This window comes from Indicator indicator, chromosome 2, assembly GCF_027791375.1.
Source record: "Indicator indicator isolate 239-I01 chromosome 2, UM_Iind_1.1, whole genome shotgun sequence".
NCBI lineage: Eukaryota > Metazoa > Chordata > Aves > Piciformes > Indicatoridae > Indicator > Indicator indicator.
Window position 1 is genome coordinate 45145070 of NC_072011.1, and position 14453 is coordinate 45159522.

At 50.1% G+C, this 14453-nt stretch overlaps 1 protein-coding gene across 1 annotated transcript; it reads left to right on the top strand.

Annotated features, from left to right (window-relative positions):
• Positions 1-1804: 1804 nt before the first annotated feature.
• On the top strand, positions 1805-13711 carry FOSL2 (FOS like 2, AP-1 transcription factor subunit). The gene is made up of 4 exons (XM_054399099.1): positions 1805-1903; positions 7733-7987; positions 11612-11719; positions 13202-13711. The coding sequence occupies exons 1-4, from the start codon at positions 1805-1807 to the stop codon at positions 13709-13711; spliced, it is 972 nt and encodes a 323-aa protein (XP_054255074.1).
• The last annotated feature ends 742 nt before the right edge of the window (positions 13712-14453 follow it).

The window sequence follows — 14453 nt, forward strand, 5'->3', positions numbered from 1 at the left end:
ACGCTTTAACAATCTGTAAATGAGCATCATTGCTGTTGTCACTGCAGGTCACCCAAGGGCACATGTTCTCCCCGCAGATGGCCTTGCTCTATCCGTTTCTGCCACCTTCCAGCCTGTGCTGGTCAGTGACCTGGCAATTCCACAACTACCTGAAGCAGGCTGTGAGTTCCTTGCCCTGTGAGATTTGGCTGCAGGGCAGCCTAGGGCTGTTACTCTTCCTGTGATGTGCTCTGCTTTGGAAGCCTGAAGTGGCTCTGCAGCCAGATCCTAGGAGTTCAGTTAAAAAAATTCAGTTCAGGACTTCAGTGGGGAAGGGGAAAGGGAAAAGGAAGGAAAAAGGGAAGGGGAAAGGGGAAGGGGAAGGGGAAGGGGAAGGGGAAGGGGAAGGGGAAGGGGAAGGGGAAGGGGAAGGGGAAGGGGAAGGGGAAGGGGAAGGGGAAGGGGAAGGGGAAGGGGAAGGGAAGAAAAAACCCGGTGAAATAAAATAAAAACAACAACAACAACAACAACTTCAAAACAAAAATAATAATACAATAAAATGTATAAACATACAATTAGAAATTAAAATCATGAAAACCAGCTCAGTCTAACATGCTGTTTACCACTGCTGTTAAAAAATGGATCAAGCACTAAGGTACCTCGGTCGACATCCAACCCCCTGCCGGGATTTTGGACTGGGTATCCCCCCGTGTACCAATCCCTCTAAGGAAAAGCCGGTCTGTGGGTCGAAATTTGCGCCCCGTTCCTCAAAAGCCGCCCACCCCAGGTCTCCCAGCGGTGTGCCTGCCCCTTTAAATCCCGGCAGCGAAGCCAGGGAATCCCTCTCGCAACGCGTCATCCACGGCAAGGAAACCCGCGCTCGCGTCGTGCGACGCAAATGACCATTTTTGGCAACGTGCGACAACGGACGGGACTAAGTGGGGCGGGGGGAGGCGGGGCCTGACGGGAATAGGCCGCTGCGCCCCACCTCCCCCCGCCGCCGCTTCGCCCGCCCCGCCCGGACCCGCGTTTCGCAGGTCCGGGCGGGGCGGGCGAAGCGGCGGCGGGCTTGGGGAGGACGCGGAGAAGGCCATCGCGATTCCCGTCCCGCCCCCCCCGCGGCGGCGGCAGGTGGGAGGCTCCGCGTTGGCAAGGTGGGGCCGGTGCGCCGCGGGTTTGACGTGTGCGAGTGCACATGGTGCGGCGGCGGGCGGATAATAAGCGAGTGGGGCCGGAGCGATGCCATTGCTCTGAGTCACTGTGGGTGCGCGGAGCTCCCGCTTCGCGCTACCGGGGGAGCCGTGGGGTGTAAGACCCGGGGTTGAGTCACTCCCCGCGCCGGGAAAAGGGGCGGACGGTGGTAGGAAGGAGGAGAGGAGGGGGGAGGCGGAGGAGAAGCGCTCCGCCTGCAGCCCCCGGGCCGGGGCCGCTTCGCCGTCGGGGCGAGTCTCGCCGAGCAGTGCGGAGAGAGGACATCGGCGTGTTCGCTGCCTGCGCTTGCCTGCGCGCACGGCTTTGCTGCTGCCGAGCCTTCCTGTCCCGTCGGCGCTTCGCTGCCGCCTGAGCCTCTTTTGTTGTTATTATTATTATCTCTTTATTTTCTCCTTTTTTAAAAAAAAAACAAACACAACTTTTTATTTTTCTTTTCTCCCGTCTCCTCCATCCAAAGCTTTTTTTCTTCCTGCCTTTCCGCGGCGAGCGTTGGGAGGCAAAAAGCAAGAGCCGAAGAGGCCGGGAGGGAGAAGGGGGCGGGGAGACGGCGAGGGAGCGGCGGGTGTCGGTGCGGGAAGGCGGGGACGCGGTTCCCCCGGCCCGACCTCGGACCATGTACCAGGACTACCCCGGGAACTTCGACACCTCCTCCAGAGGCAGCAGCGGCTCCCCGGGACATCCCGAGAACTACTCCAGCGGCGCAGCCCAGCAGGTAGGGCCGGGCACTGCCCCTCTCCCCCGGGGGCTTCTGCGAGCGTTCCCGGCACGGGAGTTCATCGCCACGCCCGGGGAGCGGCGGCCGGGGAGCGGCGCTTCCTCCACGGTGAAGGCGCGGGCGCTCGGCGGAGAGACGCTGTACGCGGGGGCTCAGCCGGTGCTGGCGGGCCGCCGCCGCGTTGCTTTTCTCCTTCCTGCCTGCCTACTGTGGGAGCGACTGCTGCGACCCTTGCGGGACGGCTGTTGAGCAGAGTTGTCCTCCGGTCGGTGCCCACTCGCGGCTGGGAGTGCCACGGGAGGCAGCGGCCTGCCCCGAGCGGGGACGCGCGGTGAGGCAGTGACGGGCCGGATGCCTCCGCCGTCCCGGCCCCAGGTAGAGCAGGGCACGCGGGTGCCGGTGGGGACACCCCGTCCGGTGTCCCGGGACCCGCCGTAGCGGCGGGCCGGACGAGCTCGGAAATTAAAGGGTTCCTCGGGGCAGTTCCTCTCCGAGGCCGGTAACGCAAATACACGGGAGCATCCGTCTCTTCCTTTTTCCTGCTTTTGTTCTTGTCGGGAGCTTCTTCGTCCCTTCGTTCGCCGGCCCTTCCTCGTTTCTGTCCTAGGCTCGCTCGCAACAGTTTGGGCGTCTTCCCTGGGACTTTGGGAGGTGCCACTTGAATTACTTTCAAGGCGCTATTGCGGCCGCACGCCGGGAACGGCTTGAAGCGCGCTTTGGCTTTTTCAAATATCTGAAGTGGTCGTTCCACTTATCCCCTCCCCTAAACTGGCTCCTCGGCGGTGACACTAATTTTGCCTTTCCCACCGGTGAGACCCAAGGGTCGGCGGCGTGCCGTTCCACTCCTCCCGCTGCCCGGCTACTCCGTGGCTCCTACCGTGAGCCGCCGGCCAACCTTCGCCTGGTGATGGCTCTTTCCCGAGCGGGAGCTTCCCTGGGAGCCGCCGGAGCGCTCTTGGCGCCTGTCGGCCGCTCGCTCCCCAGCAAACTCCCGCTGCCGGGCGGCGCTGGAAGAATAGCAGATGCTTCCTGTGGAAGCGGCGTAAATTCAACCGACCTAGAAGCCCAGTCAGGTGGCTTGAGGGGTCTTTAATTTTCTTTTTCTTAAGAAAATATCTCGAAATGGCTTATATTCCTCCATCAACTAAATCCACCACTTCTGGGGAAGGCATTACACAATCGGACCAGTTATACAAACCTGGCTTATTTCATAACTTGTTTACATCATCTGGCCCAGCCTCACTGGTTTTTTGCTTTTTCAAAGTTGCACCCCACACCCCTTCCACGCTCTCTCCCCCTTCTCACAATGTTATTAATTCTTGTGTGGCTTGTATGAGCGAACTGGCAGTATGAGCATATTGCCGTCTTCCCATCAAGAAGTCATTGGATCGTTTTTTGGGGAAAAAAAAAAGTCCAGTTTTAAACTTTGCCAGCCGTACCAGCCCGTGACATTCCTCACATTAAAGAAGTTTTACCAGAAATGACTCGCCGCCGCTCCCCGCCTGCTCAAAACGCATCTCGTTGGTGCCCTCTGCGGGCTGCAGATTCAGATTTCCGGGGACTGTAGCTCGGTTCCAGTTTATTCCCTGTTTTAATAGTAAATGCTAGAACAAGGTGGGGGAGCGGTGGGGAACTGAGACACTGAAAACGCCTGGCCAGCTGTTCTTCCTTTCCTCCTCTGATTCAGCAGCTGCACTGGATTCAAGGTGGTGAAACTCCAGCGCTGCTTAATATTTGAGCTGTCGAGGTCTGACCAATAACTGGGTTTCCCCCTTTTTATTTTCTGAGGCTGCACGTCTTTCACAGGCAGCTGGCGTGTATGGCATTTGATAGAGGGGCTGGACCCCAGTTTCTAGGGTTACTATCTGAATCGGGGCTTGGAGCAGGACGCCAGCTTAGTGAGAACATGAATGTTTTCTTTAGGAATCTGGGAGATTTCTCAAGGCTTTGCGCTTTGTCTTTCCCTTGATCCTTACAGATGTTGTAGATTAGGATCAAATGTAAGCATTGCCTTTACCCTAGCAGTCAGGCTGTTCTGCCGATTCTGGTCTATGGAGATCTGCTGGGGTTTATCGCTACAGAAAATATTAATCGTAGAATAATTTTTTTTTTCCCCAAAGCAAGAAAAGATGCATCAGTCACATGTTTAAGGGAAAACTGTCTCTAAGCCAAAACTTTGATGTTTTTTAATTATTTTTTCCATGCAACACAGCACTGAAACTTTTTTTTTTTTTTAAGTTGCATGTCAGGCTATTTTCCTAATCACTGACTTCACCATGTGGTAAACATAGACTTTAATGGGAAGGGTTTGTATACTCTTTCAGAGTGGTTGACTTTCCCCTCAAATATCCTAGCACTGTGTCCAGTTCTCCTTGGAGGAGTTATTCATTGTAGAAAGCCATCAGGAACCTTATATTTATATTAGTATATATCCTATACACCCTGTATTTGATAGCTGAGTAGTTGTAAAAGATCCTCTGGGTGTTTTTTTTGGTGGTTTCGTTACAGAGTTTGGTTTTTTTCCACAGCCATTGTATTTGTTTCTAGATTGGTTTCTGGTGCTGCTTAGCACTTGCAGTTACACGTGTAGGCGAAGAGTGGAGCAGAGATGCAGTGGGGTACAGGATAGAAAATCCTCATTAAGATGGAGAAGGGAACTGTGGAGCCAACGGCTGAAATTTGCCTATACTACCCATGCTTCTAAGTTGTGACCTGCTAACGCAGCCTGTCCCTGCCCATGGCAAGGCTCCGCTGGAGACAGTCTTCACTATGGACTGGGGGAGGCTCCCATCCAACCCCTTATTTTAAAGGCAGAGCAGAGACTGACCTCAATTCTTGGCACTTTTAATAACAGGACTCTGCTGTTCAGTTGTTGGATTTTTTTAATGATACCTTCATCTGCATGTTGCTTAGGTCGGGAGAGGAGAGCAGAAGCTTCGTGGCTGAGCATGTGCTGCATGTGTAGCCTTGCAGTGCTGTGAATTCCTCGTAGATAAGGAGAACAGAGCTGGCAGAGAGTTGCCTCCAGGAGTCTCTCCTGGGTCATGAGAGGAGACCTCTGGGTGTCCCGGGTGAGAAAATGGTTGGAGGGGCTCTATAAAGCAGAGAAATGGGGAGGTGGGTGAGGGTAGGCAGTACTGCCAGGCTGGCAGGGGGATCAGAGCTCTCTGAGGGGAGGAGGAATGAGGAGAGCAAAGCTGGGACAGGAGTTTGGGGAAAGATCTGGAGCTCCAAAGTGAAGAGGCCAGTGCTCATGGGGGGAGGTGAATCCGGGGCCCTGCCACTGAAACTAGTAGCATTCCAGGGAGCAGAGCTGATGGCTGCCAGGTAGAACATGGAAGGCCAGCTGCACTTTGACATGGCAAAGCTGATCCGGTGCAGTGTCCCAGAGGGGAAAGCAAGGTATGTGGGGAAAGCCTGACCAGTCAGGAAGCAGTGTTTGTAAAGCCCAACAGCAGTGGTAGCTTGAGTGCCCCCATAACTGAAGATTTGGCAAGTCACAGCAGCAAGTCCCTTCATTAGTTATGTGGGGAAAATGCAGAATATAGAGGGAGTTTTTGAAGATACTTTTAGGGATTGGAAAGGAAGCTAGTGACAGAGGTGGAGCATGGCACAAACAGGGACTGCAGATCTCTTAGCTCTGCAAACAAGCACCATAGAGCTACCAAGGGATGTGGCCGAACCAAGCAGCTCCCTTTTGTTGTCCGGAAGACTACATTCAGTAGTGATTGTAAGTTGAGTAATCACTTTATCAATAACTTGGAGCCTGAGCTTTGTCAGACACAAGTGTCTGATTTGGTGATGGACTTGATTCTGTCAGCCTCTGATGGGAATTTTTAGCAGGTCATTGAATGTGGTTGGGTGTTGGAGGCTGCAGAAGTCATTTGCTCTGAAATGCAAACGGTGTCTTTGCATAGCAAAGCACCAAAAGATCTCCAGATGTTTTGCCTTAGCTTTCTAGTGTCCCTGCAAAGGAGACAGGGGTCTTCTCTGCTTTTTGGGTACAGGAGTGATGGGGGCACAGGTAGGTAAAGTTCATGATAGAAGCCACTTTGTGGAAATGGGAAGCAGAACTTGTGTCCATTGACTTGAGCACCTGTGGTTCAACTAGTCTTGCACTTCCTCCCTTTTGCGAGGTTAGGGTCCCTTTGTATTATGGTTGTGGAGGCACCAAGGTATCCTCTCCTGCACTATGCAATCATATCTTACATTGGGCAGAGCAAAGAAGGGGGTTGTGCATGTAATTTCCTGTGTGGTGGTGACAGTTTGCAGCTCTGGGCCTCTGTAGTTAATTGAAAGTGGTCACACAAAGGCTGACTGTACTCTGAAATGTGGGGTATGCTGAGGTTGTGTTTGACTTGAGCTCCAGGTGACTCTGATGTTCTGGTGGGTCTTTTCTAAAGGTCTTGGTGTCAGTGCAATTCCCCACTTGTTTAACTTGATTAGTTTTTTGCTTCTCTCATCCTTTCTTGCTAGATTTTGAGCTGTCCAAAGCTATGTTTGTCCGTGTTCAAACTGGATCTCCTGGTCTCCAAGCACTGGCAGCTGGGCTTCTGAAATGCTGTAGCTATCAGAATGTGAAATACTATTTGCCATAGCCTTGGTTTAACAAAGCATTTAAGGTGCTTGCTGAGGCACACCCTAAAAAGGAAATCTGTGTTGAACTGCTGTCCCTTATCTGGGACGCTTACCTGAGCTGAGGTCAGGCTGATGCAAGGCCTCTGTCTTCTCTGGGAAGTTAGTTTGTTGACCCAAGAATGTGCATTTTTCATGGGGTCATTTTGAGGCTTACAAATCTGAGGTAGTGATGGTTGATGGTCCTGCAAGACCTGTCCCTTCTGCAGTGATTGCTGGAGTAAAGCATGTGTCTAAAACAAAGTTTAACCATTGAAAGGCTCCTGAAGAAGCTCAGCATAGACAAAAGCATTCTTTCTCCTCTGCTTCCCCCTCCGGGGACAAGCGATTGTTTTCCTTGCAGTCTAGTGCCAGCATATTATCCAGATGGATTTACCTCTGTCTGAAACAAGGTGTACATGTATTTTGGAGGAGATCATTACTTGCTACCTTGGTTTTACTGCTGCCTTGTTTTGTCTAGACAGTGCAGAGAGCTGCAGGGAACTTGTCCGATCTGAATCCTAAGACCTATTTTATAGGCTGCTATTAAAATACATATCCACGCACGTAACCATCCCCAGGCTGGGCTTCTCACCCTGTGTGTGGCAAGTGCAGAACCACTGAACAAGAAGCGAGCTGCTGTTCTTGTGGTACCAAACCCTGTGTTGATTGAGTCCGAATTTCAGGGGAATCCTTTGGTAGAAGAAAGCTTTGCTCTGCTTGGTAACAGCATTTCAGAAGTGAAGTTTCTCTTCCTTTTCTTTGTACTGGCAGAGAAGTTTTTTTTTTTGTTTTTTTTTTTTTTTTTTTTAGTTTGTTTCTGTTTTTCTAGAAACTCCTTAATTCCCCTTTCGCTCCATGCCGGAAGGAGTGATGGGCACAGGCAGGAGGTAGTGGCAGTGGGGAGGCTGGTGTAGAAGGTGCTGGGGAGGTGTGTGGGGGATGAGGAAGGGGGCTGGGAGAGGTTAGGGCTGCTCTGAAGGGGAAGCACCTGAGCCCAGCACATCCCCAAGGGGCTGCAGTGGGTAGGGGCAGCCTAGGATGCTGCAGAGGCATCAGCAACCAGTGCCTTTGCTTCAGGTGCTGCTTTGATCTTCACTGGTGCAGCTCCTGAGGGCCTACCTGGTTTCTGAGTAGCCACTTATGTTCTGCTTTCATTGACAGTTTTTCTCTCTTCTCTCTTTCCCTTTTCTCCACTGCTTTCCCTCCTAGAAATTTCGAGTAGATATGCCAGGATCAGGCAGTGCTTTTATCCCTACAATCAACGCCATCACAACCAGCCAAGACCTGCAGTGGATGGTCCAGCCCACTGTCATCACCTCCATGTCAAGCCCTTACTCTCGCTCGCACCCATACAGCCATCCACTACCACCGCTGTCTTCAGTAGCCGGACACACAGCCCTTCAGCGACCTGGTGTGATCAAAACAATCGGGACCACAGTGGGCCGGAGACGAAGAGATGAGCAGGTAACCATGGTGTGGGGAGCGGCTGAGGGTGCCTCAAAAACTCATGCAGAGATTCCACCCTGACCTCTCTTGGGATGTCCTGGCCCCATGGGGGAGCACCGAGGTCTGTCTCCTGAGCAGTTTCTCAGGGTGTAGGGTGTAAGCTGGAGGGTGATTTTATTGCTTCTTCCTCATTGTATGGCAAGACTTACCCAATCTCCATCAAATGCTTTACACTGCTGGGCTGCATCATGGCTCAGTTTCAAAAACCAGTGAAACTCTGAAGTCAAGCCCTGGGTTTTGGTTTGAGTGTCTCTGACACTGCAGGCAGAAGGAGACCTCTAAGCAAGCGGAGGGGCTTTTATACAGAACATGTACAAATCTGACACCAAAATTACGTCAGCTGGTGTTTTATATCTGCTCTGTGGCAGCTAATGCTGCTCCAGTCTCAATATTGGGTGATACCACTAATACCAGCCAGCACTGTGCAGGGAGGACCTCAACTGTAGTATCAAGAACATCTTGAAAGTCTGGGGTTTAAATCCATCTCCCCACTAGAGACATGCACTCAAACATTTTGCTGGAGGGGTGTGGAAATCCCATGAGCAGAGATTTTTTTTTTTTTTCTGCTCTCAGACCAGTGGCATTTTCATACCTAGGATGGGGTGGCTTGTACCACTTCTGCACTGTGCTCAGCCTCCCAATGGGTTTATCAAGATGGGACACTGGATTGTGCTCTTGGACAGAGCAATAGACTACATGCAGTCATCCAATATGGTGGAAATCCTTTCAGCCCTGTCAATCTCTTCTTAGAATGAAACAGCCTTCTCCAGGGCTGTCTGGTAAATAGCTATCTGCACTGATAGGCTGATATCTTTTAAAAAAATTTAAAAATTCTGAATAATCTAGATGTCCCTGAATTGTTCCCAAGCAGCAGTTGTGTGGGTCGCTGCAGAGCAGTGTGATGAGACACACTGCACACCCTCAGTGCTCCAGCACACGCTATTGCATGAGGTCTGTTTCTAATAAGACTCACCAGCCCTGCTTTTACTTCCACGTCATCTGTTTTGGTTCACACTGTGATTATTTTATGTGGATTTGCTGTCTGGATTAGATGTAAAAGGCAGGGAAGGGGTTAAAGTCACTTGTCCAGTGTGAGCTGTACCTCTGTGTGAGGAGCTCATATGGGTGCACTAAGGGTCTGTTTATGGAAGGAATGATTGGGCAGCTGTGGTGATTTGGGTACAGCCCTTTCCCAGCTGGAGCTACCTCCAGGTTCCCTGCGTGCAGGGCTGGTGTCCAAAGCCAGGGAAGCTCTCAGGAGAACTGGGGGAATAATTAGCAACAACTAATTTGTTTGACAAATGCTGCCTCTATGTTCACAAATTGGCCGTGAAGAGATCACCATACTCTCTGCTTTATTTGTTGTTCAGAGCTATTTGCTGAAGGACGCCTGCCAAGCAATTCCTGGCCTGTGGCTTGTTTGCAAGCCGTACATTCTGGGTCATTCAAAGCCAAGTCCTTTCGATTAGATGCATGCTAAGGCAGTACCCAGGCGCTTTACCGTGGCTCTTTGGCTCAGGTTTCCACTGCTGGTGCTTTGAACACCACATCGGAGTGCCTTTTTGGAAAACATTGTGTAACACTTTATGAAAAAAGCCTGGTTTGATGAATGTTTCTGCCAGTGAATGCACGTATTGGGCTTGGACAAGCTACAGATAATGTGTACAGCGGGGGCACGAAGAGTGCCAAATCCAACTGCTTTCAAACAAATCCAGCAACCGCTGACAGAATATTCCTTTTAAAACCCAGTATAATGTTAAGCACATCCAGATTAGGGGCTTCAGCCTCATCTGTGAGATTTTTGCAAAGCACAGCCTCCAAGACAGATAGTTTAAAAATTACTAAAGACTCTGGGAAAAGAAATGTCAGTTCCAATATATTTCTATGAGGTTTGTGCTTCTAAAGTGTGAAGGGACTCTTGAAAACTGTACTCAGAAACCCAAAGTCAGCCCAGAATCTGTGTGCATGCTTAACACTTTCCTGTACTGCAGATACTGGTGAGCAAATACATTTTAAGCCTGCACACATGAAGGCTGGGAAGTGAGCAGGCAGAGCCATCGCAGAGAACGCAGCGCTTGCTGGAGGCTCCCTACTGAGGGGAATATGCCGAAGCCCCACTTGCTGCTGCCCAGCACAGTGGAGGTACCACCCCACCCCAAGATAGAATGCTGTGATCTGTTGACAGAAAAGCTTTCAGGCCCAGAAGCTGTCTCCTGAAGTCCTGAAAGTGGTTCTATTGCTTGGTGTGCATGCAGGGTCTCATGCTGTGTGCAGGTGAAATCGCAGGCACCAACCAGAGCCTGAAAAAAAAACCAACCAAACGAAACAGAACTGAGTAAGGGGAATGCCCAGAGGGTGAAGTAAATGCTCTGGAACTACAAAGATTGAAATTAAGGAAATAAAGCAAACCAAAACGAACCAGAATGAGGTTAGAGTAAAACTAACACTAAAAAGAAAAGATAGTAAAAGGTTAGATGTCTCATTTGTTATTTGGACAGCCCCCGAAGATATTAAAAGTGAAAGCTTTTATGAAAAGTTTTTTCTTTCCGTTCTCTGCTGGCACTATGTGAGATCTGACACGTGCTTTGCAGGGTGCTTGTTTCACTTTTGTTTGCAGTCACCAGGCCAAAGCCCCTGCAGCACATGCCAGTGTGGCTGAAGCGCAGGGCACGAGGTCAGTCTGCAGTGGAGGATGTGTGGCCAAGCATGTGCTGTGAATACCACTGGTGGTCCCTTTGCACTGACTCCTGTGTGATGTGTGCCGCAGCAGTGAGCTGGGCCATGCCAGCCACCTTCATGTGCTGCTGTACCCGCTCCCAGGCCATGGCAGTGGTGCAAACCTATCTGCCATTGCTGGAATTTATAAAACCTCCTCTCAAACCCCAAAGCTAGGCCTGACTTGAACAGAACTTGTGGGCTTCTGCTCACTTCCTCTATTTCGCAAGAGTGTTACTCTATAGGTTTCTATGGAATTGCTCCTGATTTACATCAGTGAAGATGTCAGCTGGCCTCAGGAAGCCCTTGATATCACTAGAGCCTTGCCTGCTGATGCAAGAAGCACAGTGTGTTATCTTGCTTGAGTGCTCAAAAATCTGAGGTCAGATTTTTGGGTGGTATAAATCATTGTTGCTTCACATACTTCATGGGAGCTCTGCTGATTTCCCTGTCTGCCCCTCCACCTCATCCCTGACCTTCAAGCTAACAACTATTTTTGTGTGGGAAGCAGCAGATATTTTCTTTCAAGAAAGAGGCACTTACAACATCATGCTCTGGTTTTGCTTAATGTACCACCCAAGTTGTGAAACAATCAGAGCATCTTTTATCTGTTTGGCCTTGGTGCAGATTCACTGTCCTCTTACACAATCTTCCCCCTGCTCCCCACTCCATCTTCTCCTCATCCTTCTGCTAAGACCCAGTGCAAGCAGAGATACTGTGTGCTTTCATCTTCTGCTGACATCAGTGGAGGGCTCAGCATCCTGCTGGATAAGGCCTTTTTCCTTTGCATTGTGGTGAAATCCTCACAAACTTCAAGGAATGCCTTGCTCAGATCTGATTGTAGATTTTCTTGGCACTTGCCCACAGCTCTCGCCTGAGGAAGAAGAGAAGAGAAGGATCCGGAGAGAGAGGAACAAGCTGGCAGCTGCTAAGTGTCGTAACAGGCGTCGGGAGCTAACAGAGAAACTCCAGGCGGTATGTGCTCTGCATATGTTTCCCCTTCCTTGTCACACACCCTTTGGACCAGCTTGAAGGGCATTGCTCTCTCTCCAATAGCATGTTTGAGGGCAATGATGTAAAACACATACCTTCCCCTTCCAAGGATGCCCAGGGATGTTGCTCCTACATCAGCAGTAGTGAGGGCTTGGGCCTGAAGCTCAAGAGCCTAAATTCTCCTTGCTGACTGCCCAGAATGTACTTCTAGCCTCTCAACTAGCACTGAGTCTCCCTACCTCTGATCTGCCTCCATAAGTGGAAATAAAGATGCTGTGTGCCTGAAGTGCAGGCTTTAAGGATAGAAGCACTGAAGACAGTAGGATTGTCTGAAAGCAGTAGAAAATGAGGTGGATGTTCTGTGTACCTATCAAAGCTGCATCCTTCAGGCTAACCTTTCTTTGGTGGGGGTAACTGATTTCCTGCACAAAGGGAGCACCACAGAGACAGGTGTTTGGGTGCTGTGGGGGAAACAACTATTTAAGCTGGAGAAGGTAGGAATGAGCACAAGAAACATAGGGTGGGTAAAGGACTGTCTGAAGAGGAGGTAAGGATGAGTTGTGTTGAAAGAAGTTGGAGGGAAGATTCTAGTGCTCCTGCTTGAAAACCAGGCTGGGGCAGGTTTCATTTGATGATCTAATTAACAAGGGCAGCAACAGAAGCGAAAGCACACCAGTGAAATGTGCTGCTGACTTAAATTTGGGAGGCATTCTCAGTGCAGGGGAGGCAGGGCATCCTATAGCAAGAACTGAAGGATTGTCATGACTAAGGTAATAAAAGTGAGAGGACTGTAAAGTGGGAGGTCATGTCCTGAAGGACTGAGAGTGATTTTTTTTTTTTTTTTTTTTTTTTTTTTTTTTTTGGTGAAATGGAGAGGTCTTCACACAGAAGACTGACTATGAGCCATCAGTGTGATGTGATTATGAGAAAAGTAAATGTATTAATTCTAGAAGCATCAAAGTATGGTCCAGTGGAGATGAAAGTGTTGGTCATTTTTGCAAGTCAGACAAGTGTCAGAGCTAATCTGGAACAGAAAATTGAAAGAAAGAAAGAAAGAAAATTGAAACGGTTTAGAGGTTGCTTTACAATACCTCTAAATGAAAAGAATGTTACTTAACTAACACAATCTTGCTAAAGACACAAGTCTTTGCTAATGTGTCTGTCAGGCAAGGGAGAATGGTAAGGTCATAGGCCAAACAGTAGTAGAAGCTGCCTATGAGAAAATTAAGGCAAGCTCATGAGAAAAACATTTATAACCCTTAGATTGGTAAAGTCTGGTAATAGACTACTGGTAGACACATGAAAGACAAGATACACAGCTGGCAATGACCTACTGCCTGCTTGGCTCATGAAGAGTCTGGGATGTATCTGCTCATGCCATCTGGGATCTGGACTTGATGGCCGTGTTCCAGGTGAGGAGCAATTCCAGAGCCTCTGATATTTATTAAATCCTCTTATCTGCAGGAAACTGAAGTGTTGGAGGAGGAGAAGTCAGTGCTGCAAAAGGAGATTGCTGAGCTCCAGAAGGAGAAGGAGAAGTTGGAGTTTATGCTGGTGGCTCACAGCCCTGTGTGCAAAATCAGCCCTGAGGAGCGTCGGAGCCCACCATCCAGCAGCCTCCAGAGTGTTAGGACTGGAGCAAGTGGAGCAGTGGTTGTGAAGCAGGAGCCTGTGGAGGAAGAGATCCCATCTTCTTCTTTGGTCCTTGACAAAGCCCAGAGGTCTGTCATTAAGCCCATCAGCATTGCTGGAGGTTTTTATGGGGAGGAGGCACTCAACACTCCCATTGTGGTGACCTCAACACCAGCCATCACTCCTGGGTCCTCCAACTTGGTATTCACCTACCCTAATGTGTTGGATCAGGAGTCTCCTCTCTCTCCATCTGAGTCCTGCTCCAAAGCTCACCGGAGGAGCAGCAGCAGCGGTGACCAGTCCTCAGATTCCTTGAACTCTCCCACCTTGCTGGCATTGTAATTCCCCTGTGGTCCCCCATTTTGCCAGTGTGTTACATCCCCTACCAGAACCATGGGGGAGCCCCGCTCCATGGGATTAGAGACAGGAACAGGATCCTTCAAGCACAAGAGCAGCAAGAACAAGGATGGGAAAGTGCTGCAGCTCCAGGAAGGAGAGCGAGGACCAACACCAGCTCCCTGGAGGCAAGAAACAGCAAGGGTGGGACTGATGTGCCAAAACTGTTTGGAAAGAGTGATGTTGCCTCTGTAGGAACTGCCTATGGAAACCTCTTCATGGCTGTAGTGGACTTGGGGAGCACTCTTGGCCTTAAGTAAAGACAAGATGCCAACAGTTGCTAGTCATCCCTTTCCTTTGTGAATCGATCTGATCAGTTGTGCTCTGTGCTTAGATCATTCTGGTTGATCTTACAACTTCTCTCATTCCCTCTATCTCTCTGTGCTTACCATTTCCAATGTTGTCAATCCTATGACATTTCATCCAGTTGCTCTGAACTCTACAGGCTTGTTAGGATCTTTCTTCTTGGGACAGGCTGTAGGAAACATGTAGGGCTGCCAAGACAGGAGTGGGGGATGGCTGGGAGGTCCAAGAACTGGGTGACCAAAAGGAGCTCAAGGGTTCCATAACTCTGCCCTGGGGCACTGAGGCAGCAGAGACAGCAGGAGGCTCATGTAGAAGTCTTTTAAAAATGTAGATATATTTACCCCCTTAGGCTCCTCCAAAACCAAGTTAGCATCTCAGGGCC

Bases quoted from the DNA above. Each gene is read 5' to 3' on its own strand.
- FOSL2 (XM_054399099.1), top strand. From the start codon at position 1,805: ATGTACCAGGACTACCCCGGGAACTTCGACACCTCCTCCAGAGGCAGC. The intron at 7,988-11,611 runs GTAACCATGGTG...ACTTGCCCACAG, and splicing joins GGAGACGAAGAGATGAGCAG to CTCTCGCCTGAGGAAGAAGA. The intron at 11,720-13,201 runs GTATGTGCTCTG...TCTTATCTGCAG, and splicing joins TAACAGAGAAACTCCAGGCG to GAAACTGAAGTGTTGGAGGA.